This window comes from Carcharhinus amblyrhynchos, chromosome 2 (genome assembly GCF_965287045.1).
Source record: "Carcharhinus amblyrhynchos chromosome 2, sCarAmb.v2.hapA, whole genome shotgun sequence".
NCBI lineage: Eukaryota > Metazoa > Chordata > Chondrichthyes > Carcharhiniformes > Carcharhinidae > Carcharhinus > Carcharhinus amblyrhynchos.
The window spans coordinates 106841050-106862969 of record NC_137325.1 but is presented as its reverse complement, the minus strand read 5'-3'; the positions used below and the strand labels follow the sequence as shown (position 1 = coordinate 106862969).

Below are 21920 nucleotides of genomic sequence, written 5' to 3'. Positions count from 1 at the left end.
TGCCCCATAAATTCGATCCCATTCCTCCCACACCAATCTCTGAGCCACCCATTCACTTCCTTTATCCTGTCAACCCTACGCCCGTCTGCACTCGGTTCAGGCAGTAGCCCAGAGAAGACCACCTTGTCGGTTCTACTTTTTAATTCCATTCCCAGCTTCTCATACTCCCTCCCCAGATCCTCAGTCCGCACTTTGCCTACGTCGCTGGCACCCACATGTACCACCACAACTGGGTTCTCACCCTCCCACTCCAGATTCCTCTGCAGCCCAGCTGCGACATCCTGTACCCGAGCACCAGGCAGACAACACACCCTTCTGTGCACTTTGTCATTGTGACAAAGGACAGTGTCAATACCCTTCACCCCACTATCTCCAATCACTACTACGTTCCTTTTCCCCTTCTCTTTGCCTATGTCCTGCTGCATCACTGTACCGTGTGCAGTTTGCTCACCAACCTCACCTGCCTCGTCCTCTTCCAGACTGGAAGCAAGAACCTCAAACCTGTTATGCAGATTAAGAGGCTGAGGCCTCCGCTCCTCACCCCCCTTCCTCCTCCCAGCAGCCCCCTTTTGTCCCTGACCCTTAGATTTAGACAGTCTAGGGGGGGTGGATGTCACTTGCACCCCATTGACAATGACACCCTCTCTCCCCCTGATGAGCCTCAGTGTCTGTAGCTCAGAGGCCAGCTCATCCACCTTGAGCTGGAGCTCCTCCAGCAACCTGCACTTACTGCAGACATGGCCACTGGGAAGGACCCTGGGGTCCACCAGTTCCCACATCATACAGGAACCGCACATCACATGCCCCTCCATTATTCAATATAATTTGTTGTGGGAAAAAATATTTTCCTTGTTTTTTGCTGTAGTAGTTTTGAAAAAAAAAATTTTTTTTTTTTCTTGTTCTTTCCACCTGGCCTTTTTACCTTCAAGCCCTTTTTGATATTAAGCCCTAATAGCTCACTCTGCTGCCCTCTCACTCCGCTGCCCGCTCCGACGCTGCCCGCTATCTACACCAGGCCTCCTTTTAAACTTGGCGCTGATTTAAAGCTGATGGGCCACAACTGCCTGATAATCACTCCCTCACAATTCTTAAAGCAGTAAATACAATAAGTAAATGCTTTAAACAGTTCTACAAAGAACAAAGTGCTTTAAACTTATTTTAAACAGGTTTTTAACAGGTAAAGTCTTAGCTTTCTCTCTGATGCTCCTTCCTCGTCTGCTCCTTTATAAGCAGTTTCAACGATAAAAATGATGAAAAAATGAACAGAAAAAATTCAAACATCAATTTTTATGTCACAATGAGATGTTATTGTAAAGTAGCAGAATTTTAACATTTGTTTTGCCTTCAGAATTAAAGTAAGACCCAAATCACATCCAAGTGGGGTATAGCTCTAATTAACTGTTTGCTTAAATCAACCTATAAGAACATAAGAAGTAGGAGCAGGAGTAGGCCATCTAGCCCTTCGAGCCTGCCCCGCCATTCAATAAGATCATGGCTGATCTGAAGTGGCTCAGTTCCACTTTCCCGCATTCTCCCCATAACCCTCAATTCCCTTGTCTGCCAAAAACCTATCTACCCGCGTCTTAAATATATTTAGCGAGGTAGCCTCCACCACTTCAACAGGCAGAGAATTCCAGAGATTCACCACCCTTTGAGTGAAGAAGTTCCTCCTCAACTCTGTTCTAAACTGCCACCCCCCCCTTATCTTGAGGCTGTGCCCTCTAGTCCTGCTGTCCTTCCTGAGCGGGAAGAATCTCTCTACCTCTACCCTATCCATCCCTTTCATTATCTTACACGTCTCTATAAGATCCCCCCTCATCCTTCTAAACTCCAACGAGTACAAACCCAGTCTATTTAGTCTCTCTTCATAGTCCAACCCCCTCATCTCCGGTATCAGCCTAGTGAACCTCCTCTGCACTCCCTCCAAGGCCAAAATATCCTTGCACAAGCGCGGCAACCAAAACTGCACACAGTACTCCAGCTCCGGCCTCACCAATCCCCTGTACAGTTGCAGCAAGACCTCCCTGCTTTTATATTCTATCCCCCTCGCTATAAAGGCCAGCATCCCATTCGCCTTCTTGATCACCTGCTGCACCTGCAGACTGGGTTTCTGCGACTCATGCACAAGGACTCCCAGGTCCCTCTGCACCGTAGCATGCTGCAGCTTTTCGCCCTTTAAATAGTAATCCCTCCTACTATTATTCCTGCCAAAGTGGATAACCTCACACTTGCTAACATTGTACTCCATCTGCCAGGTCCTCACCCACTCGCTCAGCCTATCCAGATCCCTCTGCAGACTTTCCACACCCTCCGCACAATTTGCTTTTCCACTCATCTTTGTGTCATCTCCAACTTTTGTCACCCTACACTCAGCCCCCCTCCTCCAGATCATGTATATAAATGGTAAATACTGAGGCCCCAGCACCGATCCCTGCAGCACTCCACTAGTTCACTCCACTAGTTACCAACCGCCAATCAGAATAGCACCCATTGATACCAACTCTCTGCCTCCTATTAGACAACCAGTCCTCTATCCAAGCTAACACCTTACCCCCAACTCCATGCCCTCTAACCTTCTGAAGCAACCTTTTGTGCGGCACCTTATCAAACGCATTCTGAAAATCGAGAAACACCAAATCCACCGGTTCCCCTCTGTCTACCGCACTAGTCACATCCTCATAGAATTCCAATAAATTTGTCAAACACGACTTCCCCTTAACGAATCCGTGTTGCGTCTGCTCTATCAAACAATTCTTTTCTAGGTGCCTCGCTATTTCTTCTTTGATGACGGATTCAAGCATTTTTCCAACAACAGACATTAAACTAACCAGCCTATAATTCCCTGCCTTTTGCCTGCTACCTTTTTTAAACAGTGGCGTAACATTAACCGTTTTCCAATCTTCCGGCACTTCCCTGGAATCCAACGAAGTTTGGTAAATAATCACTAAGGCATCCACTATCACCTCTGCCATTTCCTTCAGAACCCTGGGATGCATTCCATCCAGTCCTGGGGACTTGTCCACCATCAGTCCCGCTAGTCGATCAAGACCTCTCTTTTGACAGTAATCACATTCAGGCCCTCAACTCCTACCATCCTTCTATCTTTAATATCCGGCAAACTATTCGTGTCCTCCTCCGTGAAGACCGAGGCAAAAAACTTATTTAAGGCCTCAGCCATCTCCTCATCTCCCACCACTAAATCCCCCCTCTCATCCTCTAAGGGTCCACCATTCTAACCAGCTTCCTCCTCTTCATATATTTGTAAAAACTCTTACTGTCCTTTTTAATATTTAGTGCTAGTTTAGCTTCATAGGCTATCCTTCCTTTCTTTATCAACTTCTTAGTCATTCTTTGTTGATTTTTAAACCTCTCCCAATCTTCTACTCGCTCACTACTTTTAGCCATTCTAAAAGTATCAGCTTTTAATTTAATACTCTCCTTTATTTCCTTCGATAACTACGGCTGATTATCCCTTCTCCTACATTCCTTCTTTACCATTGGAATATATTTCTGCTGAGCACCGCAAAAGATCTCCTTAAAGATCCTCCACTGTTCCTCAGCAGTCCTACCGAACAATCTGCGCCCCCAGTCTACATTTGCCAATTCCTCTCTCATCCTATCATACTCCCCTCTGTTCAAACAGAGGGCACAGGTCCGGGACCCTACTTTCTCATCCTCCATCTGCATCAAAAACTCAACCGTACAATGATCGCTCGTCCCAAGAGGATCCCTCACAACAAGATCCCTAATTCTTCCTGCCTCGTTACACAACACCAGATCTAAGATAGCTTGCTCCCTCGTCAGTTCTGTCACACACTGTTCAAGGAAACTATCTCTACAGCATTCCAAGAACTCTTCCTCAAGCCCACCGCGTCCGACTTGGGTCAACCAATCAATATGCAGATTGAAATCCCCCATAATTATTGCCGTTTCATTTCTGCACGCATCATTTATTTGCTTGTTTATAGCCCGCCCCACCTCCAAGTTATTATTTGGGGGCCTATAGACCACACCCACCAGCATCTTCCTCCCCTTACTGTTCCTTATCTCCACCCATAACGATTCCATGTTCTGCTCTTTGGAGCCTATATCTTCCCTTACTATCCTTAATCAGCAGAGCTACCCCAACCCCTTTTTCCTCCCATCTATCCTTCCTAAACACTTGATACCCCTGGACATTCAGCTCCCAGTCCCTGTCACCCTGCAACCATGTTTCCGTAATGGCCACCAGATCATATCCATTTGTGCTGATCTGCGCCACCAGCTCATTCACTTTGTTCCGAATGCTTTGTGCATTCAGGTAAAGCGTCTTTATCCCAGCCTTTATCTGTACCCTATTTGAAGGAACGCTACCAACCTTTCTCATGCCCCCTTCTCCCTTTATTATTGGGCCATCCTCAACATTTTCCCGCACCCGTACCCTCTCTTTTACTTTAGACATTGTAATTTCTCCTACCCCTGCACCCTCCCCCCCACCAATTAATTTAAAGCCCCATCTACAATCCTAGTTATACGATTCGCCAGGACTCCGGTCCCAGCACGGTTCAAACCAAGACCATCCCATCTGAACAGGTCCCACCTGCCCCAATACTGGTGCCAATGCCCCATAAATTCAAACCCATCCCTCCCACACCAACCCCTGAGCCACCCATTCATCTCCTTAATCCTATTTACCCTACGCCCATCTGCACGCGGTTCAGGTAGTAATCCAGAGATAACCACCTTGTCGGTTCTGCTTTTTAATTTGATTCCCAGCTTTTCATACTCCCTCTGCAGATCCTTAGTTCCCATTTTGCCTATGTCGTTGGCACCCAGATGTACCACAACAACCAGATTCTCACCCTCCCACTCCAGGTTCCTCGGCAGCCCAGATGAGACATCCTGGACCCCAGCACCAGGCAGACAACACACCCTTCTGTATTCTTTAGCATTGTAACAAAAGACAGTGTCTATACCCCTAACCACACTACCCCAATTACCACTACATTCCTCTTTATTTCTTCCACTTTGTCCTGTGTCTGCACCACTGTACCATGGGCAGTTTGCTCATCAACCTTTGCTCATCAACCTTACAGCCTTATAACCTGGAGCAAAAAGGCTTATTGTTAAAGTGTCTGATAACCAGTTGGCGAGAGAGGAGACCAGAAGTCAACCTTTACTCAGTTTTATATTAATTCTCAAATTGAAACATTGCAAATATAGTTTCCAACTCTCCAACCAACTGCCAGTGTCAATAATTATCTCAACATATTCTTTTGAGCAAACTAAAAACAATTAAGAATCGCTCCAAGTGTCTCGCAATATGTGCACAATTATCCATAAGTGCCCCCCATCCCCCCACATATTTTTACACTTAACAGATTAACTGGCAGTCTTCACCCAAGTAATTTTATTGTAACTGGACTAGTAATCCAGAAAGCAGGGCAATGCTCTGGTGATCAGTTTTCAAATCCCACCATAGCATTAGTGGAGTTTGAATTCAATAAATCAATTATGACCAGGAAGCTAGAAACTCCAGAGTAACAAATCACCATACTGCCAGGGCAGAAGAAAAATCTTTCTTGTTTGCAAAAATTCAAGCAAATTAATCAGCAATAATGATAAGTCTACTCTTTGATTTCAATAATGTAATAATTTGTCAGAGCAGCTCTACAAAGGGTCACCCAGACTTGGAACGTTGGCTCCACTCTCTCTCCACAGGTGCTGTCAGACCTGCTAAGATTTTCCAGCATTTTCTGTTTTTGTTTCAGATTCCAGCATCCTCAGTATTTTACTTTTATGTAATAATACCTGTTCAACATTCAATAAAACTGTGCTGTAACTCACAGCTGAATCAATAGTCTGAGAGAGAGTTGTTTTCATGCCCCCAGTTTAAGGATGCAACATATCATTAAAGTGGATTTTCTGACTTCCAGGCTCACTATATTTAACCAGATACTCAGTGAAGACACATATTCCAAAAATTTTAATCCCAAGAATTCCTGATTGTGCATTAAAAATCTAGCTAAAATCAAAGGCCCAGGATCTTCTGGATTGTCAGAGCTGATGCACCCCACAAGACAGGCTTCAGAACCCTGTGGAGATCCTGATGAATTGACTCTGTTGGGAACTGCCTGGGAGATTTCAAATTCTGATAGACAATTCCCCCACTCGCTGGACCGTTCTAAGCGTAGTCAGAGATTTTGGGCAGCTCTGACTTATCTAAACAGTTACCCAGGAAATGTTAGACAGAAAAAATATGTGTCTCACTCCTGGGTAACTATACAACTACCAACTCAGATTCCAACCTCAATACCCCCCATCCCCATTGACCGGACCTGACTCCCCTCTGACTCTGCAACTTCACTACTCCTTACCCAACTAAAGGGGACTCACTCAACACAGCTGCCACCCTACCTAATTGCCCACTTACTTCATCTTTCCATTCAGCCATAAACAAACATACTGAAAAGCTGTTTAAATATCCCGCTTTTTGTTGTTAATGAACGTTTACTAGAATAGGCAGCTAGTACAGTAAAAATGAGGCATAGTTTGGTACACCTCCTGACAATCCAGCACTACAAGGAAGCAATTCAATGGAAGATCACTCCACATTTCTGAAGAAGCTGGGATCGGAAGACCCAGTCAAAAATGCACAGCTCCATTATGGCGCAGAAAAGTAGGACTAGAACTACAAACTGACAGTGATTGCTGCTCCTAGGAAGATCCAGGCCTTTGTGCTACTGCATATTTGTGCAGAAAACGAACTGAAAGCAAAATGTCCACATACCTAGCCTTGCCTTTAATTTGTTTATCATTGGTCTTGCTTTTCTTGTCAATATCAAAAGGACTCCAGGGATTTGGACCATGGTAGTTGATCTCTGGGTAGCAATCCAACTGTATATACAATGGTCTGTAATGGCTAAGTAAAGCAGAAACTTTCTTAACATTTTTATATTCATTAATAGTCGGTATCTTCACAAGTAGCAACTGACAGCAGTTCAGAGTTTTAAAATCCCTTTTAACAGAAGGATCAAGTAGTTAGAGCACAGACTTTTCAAAAACCTATGGGTCAGGCTCCTTGACTTATTCACCAATATTTGGACCTTTTTTTTTTGTTTCTATTCCAATTCAATCAAATCAAGTCCAATTCAGAGTCTCAACAAGTTGAGACATTCCCGATCCAAGCTGATAAGATAGGACTCTCACCTCGTTGGGCTTGATCTCCATGATCCAAGCTAATTGGAGTAGGCATAGTTCCTCCTCCAAGGCTCGTGTACCATTTACATAGACGAGCTGGAGGAGGGGGCTGAGTGTAGGGTAACAAAATTTGCTGATGACACAAAGATGAGTGGAAAAGTAAATTGCGTGGAGGGCGCGAAAAGTCTGCAGAGAGATCTGGATAGGCTGAGTGAGTGGGCGAGGACCTGGCAGATGGAGTATAACGTTAGCAAATGTGAGGTTATCCAGTTTGGTATAAATAATAGTAGGAGGGATTATTATTTAAAGGGTGAAAAGCTGCAGCATGCTACAGTGCAGAGGGACCTGGGGGTCCTTGTGCATGAATCGCAAAAACCCAGTCTGCAGGTGCAGCAAGTGATCAAGAAGGCGAATGGAATGTTGGCCTTTACAGTGAGGGGGATAGAATATAAAAGCAGGGAGGTCTTGCTGCAACTGTTCAGGGCACTGGTGAGGCCGCAACTGGAATACTGTGTGTAGTTTTGGCCCCCGTAAGGGCGAAAGGATATATTAGCCTTGGAGGGAGTACAGAGAAGGTTCACCAGGCTGATACCGGAGATGAGGGGGTTAGCTTATGAAGAGAGATTGAATAGACTGGGTCTGTATTCATTAGAGTTTAGAAGGCTGAGGGGGGGATCTTATAGAGACTTACAAGATAATGAAGGGGCTAGATAGGGTAGAGGTAGAGAGATTCTTCTCGCTTAGAAAGGATAGCAGAAGTAGAGGGCACAGCCTCAAAATAAGAGGGGGGGGGAGGGTGCAATTTAGAACAGAGCTGAGGAAGAACTTCTTCACTCAAAGGGTGGTAAATCTTTGGAATCCTTTGCCCATTGAAGTGGTGGAGGCTACCTCGTTGAATATATTTAAGTCACAGGTAGATAGGTTTCTGATAGACAAGGGAATTAAGGGTTATGGGGAGAAAGCGGGAAAGTGGAACTGATTCACTTCAGATCAGCCATGATCTTACTGAATGGCGGGGCAGGCTCCAGGGGCTAGATGGCCGACACCTGCTCCTATTTTTTATGTTCTTATTTGCATCTTAGATAAAAAGCCAAGATGCCGCTTTCTCTCAGTCCGTTACTGGCAGCAAAAGGCGCTCACGACCTTGGCACGATGGACAATTTCTCCTCAGGAGGACCGGTCGGAGGGAAGGTGGACTCAGGCATGATTATGGAGCAGGTGAAATTTCAGATCGCCATGGCAAACGCCCAGGAACTCATGGAGGATGACTGATAAATGTTTCAGGAAGTGTATTGGGAAACCAGGAAGTTCACTGGACAACTCTGAACAGAAATGTATAGCTAAATGTATGGATCGCTACATGGATGCCTGGAACACAGTATCACGAACATACAACTCCAGACTACAAAAAGAGAGTGTGCACAGATGTAACTGCATTGCAAACAAGCCAGGCTCATACTGCACTCATTCCAATCTGGGAGAGAGAGGAACTCAAACAAGGGAGGGATGTACGACACAAAACACTGTATACGTTTCAGGAAAGTTGCTAACCTGTCTAGGTTGTAAAACAATTGTGTCAGCCTGTATTATGTGGACTTAATTATAACTATAATAAAGTACATGATATTGAATATTAAAAAAAAAATTGCTTCAAATGAAGGTAAAATGTAACCTCATGACTTCAACCAAGCACAGCATGTCAATACTACACTTGATCTTAGCCAAAATGCTGAGAAAATCAAGGAGAAATTTAATAGATGCGTTCAAATAGTTTTGATATTTTGTTTCCATTGGGCGGAGGGTCAACAACCAGGTGAATACAGGTTTGAGATAAATGGCAAAGAATACATAAGAACATAAGAAACAGGAGTAGGAGTAGGCCATCTAGCCCTTTGAGCCTGCCCCGCCATTCAATAAGATCATGGCTGATCTGTCGTGGCTCAGTTCCACTTTCCCGCCTTCTCCCCATAACCCTTAATCCCCTTGCCTATCAAAAACCTATCTACCCGCGTCTTAAATATATTTAGCAAGGCAGCCTCCACCACTTCAACGGGCAGAGAATTCCAGAGATTCACCACCCTTTGAGTGAAGAAGTTCCTCCTCAATTCCGTTCTAAACTGTCCCCTCCCCCTTATCTTGAGGCTGTGCCCTCTAGTCCTAACTAGAGAATCAGGGGAGAATTTTTTCCTGCAACAGATTATGGTGATCTTCAATGCACTGGATGCAGATTTAATATTAATTTTAAAAAGTAGTTGAACACATTTGAAAAAGGAAAAATTTGTCAGTCGGTGGGGCTAATTAGACAGCTCTTCTAAAAAGCTGATAGAGACACAATGGGCCAAGAAGTTTCATTCTATGCTGTATTAGTCTATAGTCCCGATTTTAACATTTAGGAAAAGGTCAGGTGAAAGATCTACAATTTTAAAATCACAATTCCACCTCCAACTCCATGGCCACTCCCTGGACGAGATTCCTATAAAAAATAGATGGAGGCCCCCTCAAGACTGAAAGATTGCAGCCTGATAACATGGTAGGTCCAGACAGGGTGTTTCATAATGCCCAGAAGCAACAACATGGTTGGAGGAACTGACTGGCTAGAACAGGACCAGAAAGATTTTTAGCTCAGTGTCTCTGGGCAGAGGGTTATGGTTTCAAGTCATACTCCAGAGACAAAAACCGAGGCTGCACAAAGCACTACACCATTGGAAGTGTCAACTTTCTAATGAAACACTGAAGCCCCTCTATGTGGGCAGCAGGGGATGAACTCCTAATGGTCACATGCACAGACTTCAAATTCCTCCTACTTTCCCATAAAAATTAAGACCAATGTTTCTAGATGATTCCAGGTTGAATAATTTTGGTAATGCTTCTTTCAAGTATACATTATATATATTTTAGTCATTTATCTACATATACATGGTAGCATTGTTTATTCTACTTTTAGGTAAACTGTTAGAACTTGCTAACGCAATCTAAATTCACTTGATTCTTAAAAACAATTCACTTAAGTTAAAAACTTTAAAAATAAAACAAAGATTTTAAGCTATGCAATGCCAACCAGTTACTGAGAAGCATCTGTAGTAAGAACCAATTTTAATCTAGGTACAATTATCTTACCGGTTTATTGCTTCAACTTTGATAAAAGGTTTCTTCAGTTTTCCTGCTGTATTAATTACAGAAATTAGAATATAAGTGTTGAAACATGTAATACATATCAGCTTAGTATCTGAGGAGTTGCAAATAGACTCAACATGTAGCCATCTGTGAACATCACAACTTCTGACCTTATGATGAAAGGGAAGTCATTGATGAAGCAGCTGAAGATGGTTGGGGTCAGGACACCATGAGACCATAAGACATAGGAGCAGAATTAGGCCACTCGCCCCATCAAGTCTGCCCCGCCATTCAAACGTGGCTGATATTTTTCTCATCCCCATTCTCCTGCTTTTTCTCCATATCCCCTGATCCCCTTATTAATCAAGGACTATCTATCTCTGTCTTAAAGACACTCAATGCCCTGGCCTCCACATCCTTCTATGGCAAAGAGTTCCACAAATTCACCGCTCCCAAGATGAAGAAATTACAATGATGTCCTGGAGCAGAGATAATTGACCTCCAATCCCAGCAACCATCTTCCTTTGTGCAAGGTGTGACTCCAACCAGTAGAGAGCTTTTCCCCGATTCCCACTGACTTCAGTTTTGCTATGGCTCCTTGATGCCATACTCTGTCAAATGCTGCTTTGATATCAGGGACAGTCACTCTCTGACATTCAGTTCTTTTGTCCATGTTTGAACAAGGCTTTACTGAGGTCAGAAGCTGAGTGACCCTGGCAGAACCCAGACTGAGCAGGATATACAGCAAGCTTTATAGCACGGCTGATGACTCCTTCCATCACTTTGCTGATGACTGAGAGTAGACTGATGGGCAGTACTTGGTTGGGTTGGATTGGTCCTGTTTCCTGCGCACAATTTCCCACATTGCTGGGTAGATACCAGTGTCATAGCTTTGCAATCCATAGTTAGCAGGAGTTCTTTCTCAGTAAAACCATTACTGGTTTCCAGATGTCTTAAGTACTTTATCCATTTTTTAAATCCTGCCACAGTGCTGATCCATCCTACCTAAGAATTCTTCTCTAATTGCCCAAATTTCCCTGTATTGCTGCTTGCATTTTATAAAACCCCTACAATTTTGTCTCAAAGTGCCCTTTTAACAAGTCCCTTCTCTATAATTAATTCTGTATATAGTCTATGCAAGAAATATTTAATATAAAATGCCTACCCTTTGTTCTGTGACTATTAGATTGGACAGTTCGATTGCATTTCTCCTAAAAAAAACCAAACAAAGTGATGAATATCATTTTCCAAAGCTAAATAACGCAGAAATTCAAGTATTGTTCAAAGCCCAATTTATTGGACATGTCTGCATCAACATGGCTTGCCTGCTATACCCAGTGGCAGTTAAACCAAAAAGATAAGCAACCACCATACAGTCCCTCCCACACCATCCCTGGTTATCTGGGACAACCACCTATAAAGGACAGTTGGGAACTGTCAAAGGTGTCAGTTACAAAGATGCCAATAAAACTGCATTATGCGTGCAAACTATTTTGAGCTGTTCAAGCAACTGTTCGCACCTCAAAGCGCAATTTTCCATTCGTCAGTCAGGCTCTATGGTTCTCCAGACCTCCTGTGATTGTAATGATTTCACTTTTAAATCAGAGGTGAAACACTCACACTGCAGCCCGCTTTAGAACATTACTCTGCATTGCATGCTGTATGTTAATAAGTGCACCTCAATCCAAACACTTTTTTAAAAAACAGAGCAGATGGGAGGGCATTATATAAATTTGTGAAATATGGAAAAGGAACAGCAGAGGCTTACTTTTAGTAAAACTTCAGCAAGAATCAAAATTTAAAAGATTTAAAACAAAGATACCAATCTCAGCTATTCTATTTTCCTTGATGCCTGTAATTGCAATTGCAATTTGGGTAGTCCAAACTTAACTCACAGCATTATTTGATAACTCACTTCTGACATCATCATCTACTGAAAACAGCAGAAATTTTTCTAACCATGGTAAGCAAACCAAGGATGCAAGGTATTGTTTTACTTACCCCCTTGACAACAACAACAGATTTTGTGGTTACAAATGTCTCCTTCCTTCTTGCAATATAAGCTCTCACATCTAAAAATAATATTAAGGTCATGTAAAAGTTTCAGATTTAATTGAATTAGAAAGATGAAAATACAAAAAAGTCAAAGGCAAGGCTGGCACGAAATTACCAAAAGACTGGTGGTGAGCAAGATCTCATTGCATATAACAACTTCTACCACATGACGTTTTTTAAATACGATGAACTGTGGTTAGAATACAGATATGTTGTAACAAAATTATTGCAGTTTTCCATGTGTAACATACTTCATGTGTCTAGTTTTAAGGTGCAGAAAGATGAAAGCATTCACTCTTAAAGCAGGCAAAGGATAATATCTTACATGCATGCTTAAATGCATAAGCTCCCAACTCATGGGGGGGAGCCGCATAAATTATTTAAATAATAAATTAAATATGATTAGCAGACCCAGGATTGAAGTTTTTGGGCCCGCTAGTCTCTTTTCCCACATCCCTCACCCCGTGCCAGGAGTATTTCACTCCAGCCGGGTTTACAGTAGCTCTCCACTTGGGCGGGTGTGTGTGTGTGTGTGTGTGTGTGTGTGTTGCGTGTGTGTTGCGTGTGCAATCAAGGCTCCCAGAGGGGCAGGTAGTGCTCTCCCTGGGCACTAGCACCCTAGCGGTGCCAGCCTACACCCTATGGCCCTGCCAAGGGGCGAAGTGCCAATTTCTAGGGAGCACCATGGTACTACCCATCAGGTACGGGGCAGTGCCAAGAGGCAGGGTCTGATTGGGGGTACAGCCTCTGGGGCGATCATGGGGGCGGGTCCCGTTGCCACTCTGCATACGGATTGTGTGCACAGGGAGTGAGGCCAGTGGTTGCAGCTGGCTATTGGTGGTGGGGTTTAAATGGGAGATTGGAGTTGCAGGGGAAAGGCAGTGATCGAGGTGTGCTGGGGGCAGAGCTCGGCCTGGATATGCTTGGGAGGCCAGCAATCAAGCTATCCAGTGATCAGGAAGCCGCCAGACTGGGGCCACAGCGCACGTGCTGATTTCGGCGCTGACAGATTGACACATGCGCAATAGCCCGCTCAGCGCTATGCTGCCAACCTACCAAGTGGGAATGGGCCCCATCCACTGATTTTTCACGCCATTTACAGCAGTGCACTCTGCAGTGCACAGTGTGGGAGACGCAGTTTGGAACTCCCACTGAAAAAACAGCATGAACAAAGAACAACACAGCACGGGAAACGGGCCCTTCAGCCCAACGAGCCCGCACCGCCATCTTAACAGTGTATTTTTCCTACACCTCCCTTGACCCGTGTCTATGCTTATGGTACCCCCATTGGAAACCAGATTCAGGGGAGAATAATTTAGGGACAATTTGTTACATCAATCAGCCTAAGAGCACACCTTTGGGGTGTGGGAGGAAACCAGAGCACCTGGAGGAAACCCACGCAACCACAGGGAGAATGCACAAACTCCCACAGACACAGGCCCAAATCCACGTATCTGCACAGCTAGCAGTGATAGTCACTGAGCTGTTGTGGTGCCCAACTGCTGGTCCAGTTTTAAGCATACACAAACGACGTGAAGTACTAGGCCACTCTCGAAACATCCAAGAGCAGCCCACGCACGACCCACCGTGTGCATGCCCCTCGTTAGTCAACAAGGTGGACCGACGCACCTGCGGAGTAAAAGAGACAAAACATCAACACATGTAGCATTAGATTTCCAGGAACGTTCCGAGGCTCTGACCCTTATTTAAAACCGTCTCCTATAACCCTCCATCCCTGTTTCACTCATGTGTCTATCTAAGTAAACCTTAAACAAGTCCAGCGTGCCTGCCTCCACCACCTTACTTGGTAGTGCATTCCATACCCCCACGACCCTCTGTGTGAAAAACCTCCCTCTTGTATCCAAATTATACTTCTCCCCCCTCACCCTAAGCTCATGGCCCCTCGTGATATTTGTCTCTAATCTAGGAAAAAGCCTGCCACTGTTGACTCTATCTATACCCTTCATTATTTTATACACCCCTATCAGATCCCCCCTTCATCTCTGTCTTTCTAAGGAAAAGAGCCCCAGTTTACCCAATCTTTCCTCATAACCCAGTCCTTCCATACCAGGCAGCATCCTGGTAAGTCTCCTCTGCACTCTCTCCAGGGTCTCCACATCCTTCCGGTAGTAAGGTGACCAGAACTGGACGCAGTACTCCAAATGCGATCTAACCAACGTTCTGTACAACTGTAGCATTAGACAACAGCTCTTATACTCTATACCCCTTCCTATAAAGTCTAGCATACCGTAAGCTTTCTTCACAACCTTCTCCACCTGAGTTGCCACCTTCAGAGACCTGTGCACTTGCACTCCCAGGTCCCTCTGCATTTCTATACTGTTAATAGGTCTACCCTTTATCATGTAACTCCTCCCTACATTATTCCTTCCAAAATGCATCACCTCGCATTTATCAGGATTAAATTCCATCTGCCATTTATCTGCCCAATATACCAGCCTATCTATATCCTGCTGTGTCACCTGACATTCCTCCTCGCTATCCGCCAATCCTGCCATCTTTGTGTCATCTGCAAATGTGCTGATCACACCACGTACACCCTCTTCCAAGTCATTTATATATATTACGAATAGAAGAGGTCCCAGTACTGAGCCCTGCAGCACACCACTGGTGACAGACCTCCAGCTAGAAAAGGACCCTTCCACTACTACTCGCTGTCTCCTGTTGCCTAGCCAGTTTTCAATCCATCTAGATACCTGTCCCTGTATGCCACGAGCCTTAACCTTTTCTACCAGCCTACCATGAGGGACTTTGTCAAACGCCTTACTGAAATTCATATAGATGACATCAACGGCTCGTCCATCATCAACCGTTTTTGTCGCCTCCTCAAAAAATTCTACCAGATTCGTAAGGCAAGACCTCCCCTGAACAAAGCCATGCTGTGTATCCCTAATCAGATCGCAACGCTCCAAACGCTTGTACATCCTATCCCTAAGAATTTTTTCCAACAATTTTCCTACCACTGACGTCAAACTCACCAGCCTATAATTACCAGGGTTATCCCTACTGCCCTTTTTAAACAGCGGTACTACATCAGCTATCCTCCAGTCCTCTGGGACCTCACCTGTGTCCAAAGAAGAGACAAAGATTTGCGTCAGAGGCCCAGCAATTTCATCTCTCACCTCTCTAAATGTCATCAGGCCCCGGAGCTTTATCAGTTTTTATGCTGCCTAAAAACCCTAACACTTCCTCGCTTGTAATGGATATTTCCTTCAACTGGTCTACAGCTCCCTCCAAGACATTACAAGACACCAAGCCCCTCTCCTTCGTGAATACCGACGTAAAGTATTCATTCAGGATCTCCCCCATTCCCTCAGCCTCGATGACTTCTCCAGTTTTCACATGAATTCAACACTTAGGGAAATTGCCCCCATGACTTCTTTAAATATTAGAAAAGAGACAGCTTGATAACCTGTACACAACTAACATTAGAAATCTCAAATCAAGCAGTATGGCTTCACGTTTGTTACAGAATAATGAAACAATTTTATAAGTAAAATTTGTGCTTGAGAATGTTTACTTAACATAATCTGATTAAGCAAAGCTATTTTAATTTGCTTTACTAATTACTAGAGAAAATCAAATAATTTTTCAAATTATATTTTTACCTTCAGACTCAGTAAAGAATTGCCCATGGTGGGATGGCATATAATAATAACACGTCTAGTGTTTCTACCTATTGTTCAACAACTTTTTGATTCAGATTCTTCCAAATGCTATCACTCTCCCCTGTGGTTCTCATGTGATCACATTGCCCCGTACTATACTCCTTACACACCTATGACAGTGTGACCAAATTGCCTTCCAATGCGAATTTCAAGTTTGCTGACGACCCCACTGTAGTGGGTCGGACTTCAAACAATGACGAGACAGTACAGGAATGAGATAGAGAATCTGGTGAACTGGTGCAGCAACAATAATTTCTCCCTCAATGTCAACGAATGAAGGAGATTGTCATCAACTTCAGGAAGTGTAAAGGAGAACATGCCCCTGTCTAAGTCAATGGGAAGTAGAAAGGGTCGAGAAGTTCATGTTTTTAGGTGTCCAGATCACCAACAACCTGGTTCCCCCATACCAACACTATTGTTAAGAAAGCCCACCAATGCCTCCACTTTCTCAGAAGACTCAGGAAATTTGGCATGTCAGCTACAACTCTCACCAACTTTTACAGATGCACCATAGAAGGCATTCTTTCTGGCTAAATCACAGCTTGATATGGCTCCTGCTCTGCCCAAGACCACAAGGAACTACAAAAGGTTGTGAATGTAGCCAATCCATCATGCAAACTAGTCTCCCATCCACTGATTCTGCCTCCACTTCCCGCTGCCTTGGCAAAGCAGACAGCATAATTAAGGACCCTATGCACCCCAGACATTCTCTTTTCCACTTTCTTCTGTTGGGAAAAAGATACAAAAGTCTGAGGTCACGTACCAACCGACTCAAGAACAGTTTCTTCCCTGCTGCTGTCAGACTTTTGAATGGACTACCTCACATTCAGTTGATTTTTCTCTACACCCTAGCTATGACTGTAACACTACATTCTACACTCTCTTGTTTCCTTCTCTATGAACGGTATATTTTGTCTGTATAGTGCGCAAGAAACAATACTTTTCACTGTATGTCAATACATGTGACAATAATAAATCAAATCAAATAGTGTCTTTAGCAAAATTTACAAATCAGATCAAATAATGTCTTTAGCAAACTTTATAATTCTACAAAGGGTATCCTGAAGGTTGAAGTTTAGAAGAATGAGTATAGCTCCAAGTCAGTGAACAGTTTATAAAATATTGTGTTTCAAGTACTTTTGGATCAATGGATGCAATTGGTCAAAGTTAAAAATAATAGATTTTAACATTACACCAACATTATTTTTTATCATTGGAGCAGAATTGAAATTGTTTATCATGGGAATTTTAGCTGTGGTGATCAACGATCTTCTGGAAATTAAATACTTTGGACAAAACACATCATAATTTAAATTGTATGACTGTTGTCAGTAGAAGCCAATCTGATGAACAAAATGGGGTGGCATGGTGGCAGTGGTTAGTAATGTTGTCTCAGTGCTGGGGGCCAAGTTTGATTTCCAGACTGGGTCACTGTCTGTGCAAAGTCTGCATGTTCTCCCCATCTCTGCATGGGTTTCTTCCAGATGCTTTGGTTTCTTCCCACAGTCCAAAAGTCGTGTTGGTAAGGTGCATTGGCCATGCTAAATTCTCCCTCAGTGTAACGACTAGGGAATTGTCACAGTAACTTCATTGCAGTGTTTATGTTAGCCTACTTGTGACACTAATAACTAAACTTCAAACAAATAATATTTCCTCATTTTTGGCATGAATAGAACATAGAACATTAGGGCGCAGTACAGGCCCACGATGTGGTGCCGACCAGTGGAACCAATCTAATGACCTTCTAACCTAAACTATTCCAATATTATCCATATACCTATCCAATGACCATTTGAATGCCCTTAAAGTTGGCAAGTCCACTACTGTTGCAGGCAGGGCACTCCACGCCCTTACTACCCTCTGAGTAAAGAACCTACCTCTGACATCCGTCCTATGATGAACACCCCTCAATTTAAAGCTATGTCCCCTCGTGTTAGCCATTACCATCTGAGGAAAAAGGCTCTCACTGTCCACCCTATCTAATCCTCTGATCATCTTGTATGTCTCAATAGGTCTCAATTAACCTTCTTCTCTCTAACGAAAACAACCTCAAGTCTTTCCTCATAAGACCTCCCACCATATCAGGCAACATCCTGGCAAATCTCCTCTGCACCCTTTCCAATGCTTCTACATCTTTCCTATAATGCGACCAGAACTGTACGCAATACTCCAAGTGCGGACGCACCAGAGTTTTGTACAGCTGCAACATGATCTCACAGCTCCGAAATTCAATCCTTCTACCAATAAAAGCTAACACACCGTACACCTTCTTAACAACCCCATCAACCTGGGTGCCAACTTTCAGGGATCTATACACATGTACACTGAGATCTCTCTGCTCATCCACACTATCAAGAGTCTTTCCATTAGCAATAGGGGGATAGATATTCAGAAACACAAATATGTCAAGAGTTAGTCCGTTAAAGTACCTACCACACATTTTGTTAAAACCTCAGATTCATATATGCAGCACATTGTAGGAAATACTTTGCTAGTGGATTTTTCAGTTTATAATAAACAATCAAATTGAGCTTTTCACAATATTGATGATCGAGTAAAGAGAGTAAAGGATGCTTTAAACAGCCAGTTCCCATAACTTTAGCAACAATTCCATATTGTTGAAATGTGGGTTAAAACTTAAATTCAAAACAATGCAAAAAAAAAGAAAGGATACCATCTATGTAAAGTATTCGTACTCCCCAAGCCAGGGCGTTTGACAGGATGTTGTTTCCAGGGACAAATTCCTGTATTGCGGGGCAGGAGGAAAGGAAAAAAGTACATCAAATCTCAATCAGAAATATTTAATGGAATAGTACCATAGAAGTGAATACTATAATCATTTTTTTAAAAAACATCCATTAAATAGACCCAAATATCGTCAAAACATTTGTCAAGGATTATTGCCATAACTTTTCTTTAAGTGCGTGCTAGAATCACCTGGGATCAAGACAAAAAAGGGCATGAAACTAATGTAAAAAACCTCAATAATAATTTCAAATACAAAACATTAAATGAGGGAGAACGGGGAAGGCATTTTCTCTAAAGAAAGAAATATTTAAATAAATTATAAACAGTTTTTGTCATGATCCTTATTATTTGCTTAGTTGTTCTCGCAGTAAAACACATCGCAAGGGAAGTAATGAGTAAAAGGGTCTGGGCAGTGAGTGGAAAGGACAGAGAGGAGGAAAAGGGGAGAAAGAAAGATGATTGGAGTGATCTCTTAACATGCATCAGCCTGGCTGAAGACAAAATGGTCCAAATTTTTTTTGGCACAAAAAAATCTTACTTATAACATTTTTTTATGATCTGTAGTGAAATGTAACTGCTGCTCAGACACTTCAAATGGTAGAACTATTTGACTTCAAGTCAATATGAACATAGAAATTAACAGGAGTAGGCCACTTGATTCCATGACCTGCTCCACTATTCAGTAAGATCATGATTACTCCACATTCTTCTAACCACTCCCCCTCCCCCCCCCAATAACCTTACAACCCTTTCTCATAAAGAATCTATTGATCTCTGTCTTAAAAATATTCAAGGATTCTGCTCCTAACACCTTTTGAGGAAAAGTGCCAAAGATTCACTGCCCCATTCTCCTCATCTTGGTCTTAAATGGATGGCCTGTTATTTTTAAACAGTGATCCCCTGGTTCTAGATTCTCCTACAAGGGCAAACATCCATATCCACCCTGTCAGGAACCCTCAGCATCTTATATGTTTCAATCAAGTCACCTCTTATTCTCTAAGCTCCACTGAATACAATCCTAGCTTGTCTAGCCTTTCCTCGTAAGATATCCTGCTTATTACGGGTATTAGTCTGGTAAACCTTCTCTGAATTGCTTCCAACACATTTATATCTTTCTGTAAATAAGACAACCTTATCTGATCTCACTAATGCTCTGTATATCTGAAATATAATCTCCTTACTTTTGTATTCAATTACCCTTGCAATAAACAAGGGGTCAGTTTAGCTGAGTTGGCTGGATGGCTGGTTCTTGAAGCAGAATGACCCACCAGCGTGGATTCAATTCATGAAGGAACCTTCTCAACCTTGCTCCTCACCTAAGATGTGGTGACTCTTAGGTTAAATCACCACCAGTCAGCTCTCCCCCTCAACGGAGAGAGAAGCTGATGGCCGTCTGGGACTTGCCTCACCTACAAACTATCTAGCTCTATGGAGTTCTGGGTGGGATTTTCTGGGCAACTCCCTGTATGTTTTGCTGCGGCAGAGGCAGACTACCATTGTCCGGTGATGGGATCTTTCGGTACCACCTTTGTCAAAAGGATTTCCCATTGAATGCACCCGTCATCGCTGGGAAATCTGCAGAAAGTGGAACAAAACGATCCTGGCAGCAGGAATGGCCAGAAAGTTCCAGCCCTGAACTCTGCAGCTCTCGCCATCTTTCCTGGGACGAACAAGCCCAGCAGAGTCTTGGGTTCTGCGGCTCTCTCCAACCAAACCTTCAAAACCCTCGACCACTACCATCTAGAAGGACAAGAGCAGCAGAGTCCTGGGAACATGACCTCCTGGAGGTTCCCCTCCAAGTCACTGGGTCAAAATCTTGGAATCCCTAACAGCTCTGAGTGTACCTACACTTCAGGGTCTGCAGCACAGGAGGGAAACTAGGGATGTCCAGTAATTGCTGGTCTAGCCAGTGATACCCACATCCCTTAAATGAACTTTAAAAAAGGTACTTACATGTTTCTCCTTCCAACCTTCCCCATCAATAGATGTGAAGTGACATTAGGAACTTACAACTTAAATTACAAGTTCACAGCAACTACAGTCACCACCACTTAAATGCTCACATTTAAGGGAGCCACTTTGGTCAGCCAAAAAAGTGCTGACATTTATAATGTATATTAACATCAATGTGAAAGTTGGTGGTTATAGCATCTTAAGTACACTGTGTATTTTGGATAGAAACAGCTATGCTTGCTCACTACTTAGCAGCTCAAAGACTTGATCAAAAAAATTCTGGTAACACAATGCCAACTTCTAACAGGGGCCAATGCCAGGGCATGTCCCTCTCCCCCAGAAAATAAACTCACTTTGTGGCCCCGGAGGAATCCCTACGACAGGTTCATGTCTGGGATTACCTGTGTAAACCTCACCAACATGGTGTCATATTAGTGAGTTTGAAAATATGGTGAGGGGAGGAAATATGGCAGGGGATGTGGCCTGGCAATTATTGTTCAATCTATTAAAATCCGTTTAAATGATGTTCTCATTCTCTCCTGATTTTCAGCTCACATCGCCGTTCTCCCTGGCGGCGAACACTTGGGCTGAAAATTGCCTCCAGCTAATCAAACTAAGTTACCGTTTTCTAATTTATTATGAAACTTATGCATCAAGGCTATAGGAAAGTCTTACTGTATGAATCCTGCTACTGTCGATGAACATTTGAAACTACCCTCTATAGCTACGACATTCTACTTAACATTGTGTATAGTAGACAAATTGGGTTCAGACAAATGTACTCGCTGTAAGAGGCGGAAGCCGTACTCATTTTCATAGCTCTTATGCTATAATCAAAGCCATTCTTTCCTTTACAGCTCTTGGGGGTCTGTACCAGCTCTTCTAAACTGCTTTATCTTTAATATTTTTCTAGGATGTTGTGCTAAATTACTTATGATTATTTAAGTTTAAATTGTGTCCATTATTATTTCAATTTTATATCAAACTTAACTTCTTCCAACTTCAGATTTTTGGTCAGTGATGCTATACATTATTCAAAATGATTTATGGTCATTTGCTTGTTTGTTTTAGCACCTCGTTTGACAAAAAGACTGGCTTCATTACATCAGATTGCACTTAATCCACTGGTATTGTCAGCATCATATGAATAACGAGAACACATTTAAAATAGCAACTGTAAACTGT

General features: G+C 43.1%; 1 protein-coding gene across 2 annotated transcripts in view; it reads right to left on the bottom strand.

Moving 5' to 3' along the window:
• The window catches only part of dbf4 (DBF4-CDC7 kinase regulatory subunit), a 59771-nt gene that overhangs the window by 12823 nt on the left and 25028 nt on the right, over positions 1 to 21920 (bottom strand). For both annotated transcript variants that reach the window (XM_080217097.1, XM_080217107.1), the window contains exons 6-10: positions 18709 to 18778; positions 12295 to 12365; positions 11459 to 11504; positions 10297 to 10342; positions 6770 to 6901 (exon numbers count right to left, since the gene is read on the bottom strand). In XM_080217097.1, coding sequence (XP_080073223.1) covers positions 6770 to 6901; positions 10297 to 10342; positions 11459 to 11504; positions 12295 to 12365; positions 18709 to 18778 — 365 coding nt within the window. The remainder of the gene's footprint in view (positions 1 to 6769; positions 6902 to 10296; positions 10343 to 11458; positions 11505 to 12294; positions 12366 to 18708; positions 18779 to 21920) is intronic.